The sequence below is a fragment of the Talpa europaea genome, assembly GCF_964194135.1.
Source record: "Talpa europaea genome assembly, chromosome: 13".
Taxonomy (NCBI): Eukaryota; Metazoa; Chordata; class Mammalia; order Eulipotyphla; family Talpidae; genus Talpa; species Talpa europaea.
The window spans coordinates 44,194,835-44,198,411 of NC_140080.1; the positions used below are offsets into that span (position 1 = coordinate 44,194,835).

General features: G+C 36.3%; 1 protein-coding gene across 1 annotated transcript; it reads left to right on the top strand.

The window, feature by feature from the left end:
• Positions 1-783: 783 nt before the first annotated feature.
• LOC311183303 (olfactory receptor 2M5-like) lies at positions 784-1,909 on the top strand (the record flags this gene model as incomplete). Its single annotated transcript, XM_084252650.1, has 1 exon — positions 784-1,909. Exon 1 carries the CDS (start codon positions 971-973, stop codon positions 1,907-1,909), a length of 939 nt encoding a protein of 312 aa, XP_084108776.1. The 5' UTR covers positions 784-970.
• Positions 1,910-3,577: the final 1,668 nt, after the last annotated feature.

Here is a 3,577-nt window from a genome sequence, read left to right on the forward strand (position 1 = left end):
AAAAAAAAAAAAGGGTAATTTTAAAAAGTAACTTCTGAAGGATTTTCTATGGTGTGAATAATGGCAGGTATGCACAAAATCAACATAAGTAAATAGACAATTGTCTAAAATCCCACTGGTAATTTATAGAAGGCATTTGAATTTATGCTCATACACTCTGTTCTACCCTGCTTCTTGAGTAAAATGACTTATAACTGACTCATAGACACACCTTATTTTTAAGATGAAGTGAGGAAAGGGCATTTAATATGAAAATACAGTATAACTCTGCATTATTAGAATAAGTGTCACTTAATGGACCTTTGATGGTTGACTTTCTCAGTTTCTCTTTACCTGGTGCTTGACTAACCTGAGTCATTGCCATGAATAGATGCCTCCCTCTGTACTTGGACAGATAGAATTTTCATTAGCATCATAACATGATAGCCTGACTTCCATTAAAAACACAGTGAAAATGACATTGATTTCTTAGAAATTCATAAGTATATATGATCTCAATTATGAAGTTGACTAACCTGAGTCATTGCCATGAATAGATGCCTCCCTCTGTACTTGGACAGATAGAATTTTCATTAGCATCATAACATGATAGCCTGACTTCCATTAAAAACACAGTGAAAATGACATTGATTTCTTAGAAATTCATAAGTATATATGATCTCAATTATGAAGTTGACTTGTTTCTCTAACTTCCTTATACAATTTGAAAATACTCATGACTTCACTCTTTAATGTACAAGCTTAGTTGACTGTACATTTTATATATAAATCTCATAATCTGAAAACAAGACTTAATATTCCTAGTTTAAAAAATGGAAATGGAAAAATAAAAATCAATAGCAAATCAATTTTTTGATGCTTAGGCAAAACTGGGGAAATGCAGTGACCTACCAGGGGAGCTCTGGTTATTTCTATAAGAAAATCCAATCATTTATTATCTGTTGTATTCTATACAGGGAATTTATTCATCATGGCTTGGGAGAATCAGTCCTTCAACTCAGGCTTCATTCTACTTGGAATCTTCAATCACAGCCCAACCCACATTTTCCTTTTCTCTCTAGTCTTGGGTATCTTCTCAGTGGCCTTGGTAGGAAACTCTGCCATGGTTCTCCTCATTTATCTGGACAACCAACTGCACACTCCCATGTACTTTCTTCTCAGCCAACTCTCCCTCATGGACCTCATGCTAATCTCCACTACTGTACCCAAGATGGCCTTCAACTATTTATCTGGCAGAAAGTTCATTTCCCTGTCTAGTTGTGGATTTCAGATATTCTTTTATGTCTCCCTGCTTGGAGCGGAATGTTTCCTGTTGGCTGCAATGGCCTATGACCGTTACGTTGCTATTTGCCAACCATTACGATACTCAGTTCTCATGAGTCAGAAAATCTGTGGTCTTATGTCTCTTGCTTCGTGGATTCTTGGCTCTTTAGATGGTATAATTGAAGCTGCAGTCACACTGTCCTTCTCATATTGTGGTGCCCGAGAAATACCCCACTTCTTCTGTGATGTCCCTGCCCTTCTTACTCTGTCATGCACTAACACATTGCTATTTGAAAGAATGATATTTATCTGCTGTGTAATTATGCTTCTCTTCCCTGTAGCAGTTATCATTGCTTCCTATGTTCGTGTTATTCTGGCTGTCATTCACATGGGATCTGGAGAAGGCCGTAGGAAAGCTTTTGCCACCTGCTCCTCCCACCTTACCGTTGTAGGACTTTATTATGGAGCTGCTATGTTCATATACATGCGCCCCACTTCTGATCGATCCCCCATCCAGGACAAGATGGTGTCAGCCTTCTACACCATCCTCACACCCATGTTGAATCCCCTCATCTACAGCCTCCGCAACAAAGAAGTGGCTAGAGCAATCATGAAAGTGTTAGGGAAGGGCAAGTGTGGAAAATAAATTGATTAATAGTCTTTATGTTTTGCTTTCCACAAGTTCTTTGCTTATGCTTAAATTTATACATTTAACAAAATAGTTCAATACCTAATATTTACCCATCTTTGTACATTTGTAGTCAATGTAAGATTAAGAAACTAAAAATTCTCTTTTGACTCTTTTTTTCTTCAAATGTTTAAAATTTTATGATAATTCAAGATATGGCTATAATGAAATATTTGTCACAGACAAAATGCATAATTTATCTTTTAAAGTAATGCCAGTTAAGAAATGAGAGTTGTTTGCCCATCATAATACCTTATTGCTTGATAGTATTAATTAAACTTAGTATGTCTTTAACTTGTAATAGACTTTACCTCAGCTTAAAAGAAAGTATTCTATTGAGTGCAATATAATAAATTAAGTGATAATTATTTTTTTAATTATTTATTTATACAAGGATTGGGTACAGTGAGAAGCGCGGAAGGGTGAGAGAATTCACCAGAGCAAGAGGGGAGAGCAGAGCAGGCAGACTGACGAAGTATACCACTGAGGGGAGCAGCAGGTGGCAGGAGAGGTCTGCGTGCCATGTGGGGCCCTCACCTGGAGGCTGGGGATTGAACCAGCGCTGCAGAGGCTCTGGGAAGCTTCCCAGCCCAGCACTCAACTGCTACGCCACCAGAGGAGGCCCTGAAGTGATAATTCTTTTAAAAGATGAATGATTAAGTTTCTTACATAGAGTTATATGTATGAATTTAAGATGATTAAAAAAATAATTTAACTTAACTAAATGGAGCAAAGAGATATTAGAGTGAGGTTTATGCATAACGAATGCATAATTGACACTCCTCCTTCAAGATACTGGAGGATTTTTGGTGTCAAATTTATCTTATCAATCTTATAAATAAATGACTGAGATGTGAATATGAATCTGCAAGTATAAATTTTCCACCCTTAGATCCTGATTCTTATACAGCTACTGCAATTGCATTAAAACATCTTTTTAATGAAAAAATATTGATTTTCTGAGGTTTGCATATTTTACAAAAATCTCATATATGATTTGCCCATAAGTATTATGATGATATCTCTATCTATCTATATTTCCATCTATCCATCTATCATCTATATCAATGATCTATCCATCCATCTATCTATCATCTATCTAGAATTTTGAAGGTTCTTACGTTTTGTTGTTGTTGTTGTTTTGTGTTGATCTCAACCTATTGATAATGATGCTATCAACTAGAAATGGCAGGGGATGCTCACCTGATCCAATGAGTCTCACAGACATTTCCCCTTTTAAACTAATATATTAATAATGATCTGGTCCTTGGGGTTCTTACTGTGATTGTAATATGTACTTCAGCAACAGCCATTAGGAAACTCTGACACCTGAAAGAGTGGTTTATTGCTTAAAGGCCTTGAAATTGCATTGCATACCTGAACCACAGTGAGGTCATAAGAAGAGAGAGCAGGAAGATCGGAGATGGGAGAGAGAGAAAGGAGAGAGGGAGGAATGGACCTGAGATTCTGGTTTATTTGGTCTGAAGTGAGGGTTCCAGGGTTCATTGGGATTTACTATCTAATAATGAATATTAAATATTAAAAGGGGAATTTAAAGTGCAGGAGAAGAGACAAAAAGAAGTCATAAAAAATCAAGTCAAACCTAATTTTCAGTTATCTAAATAA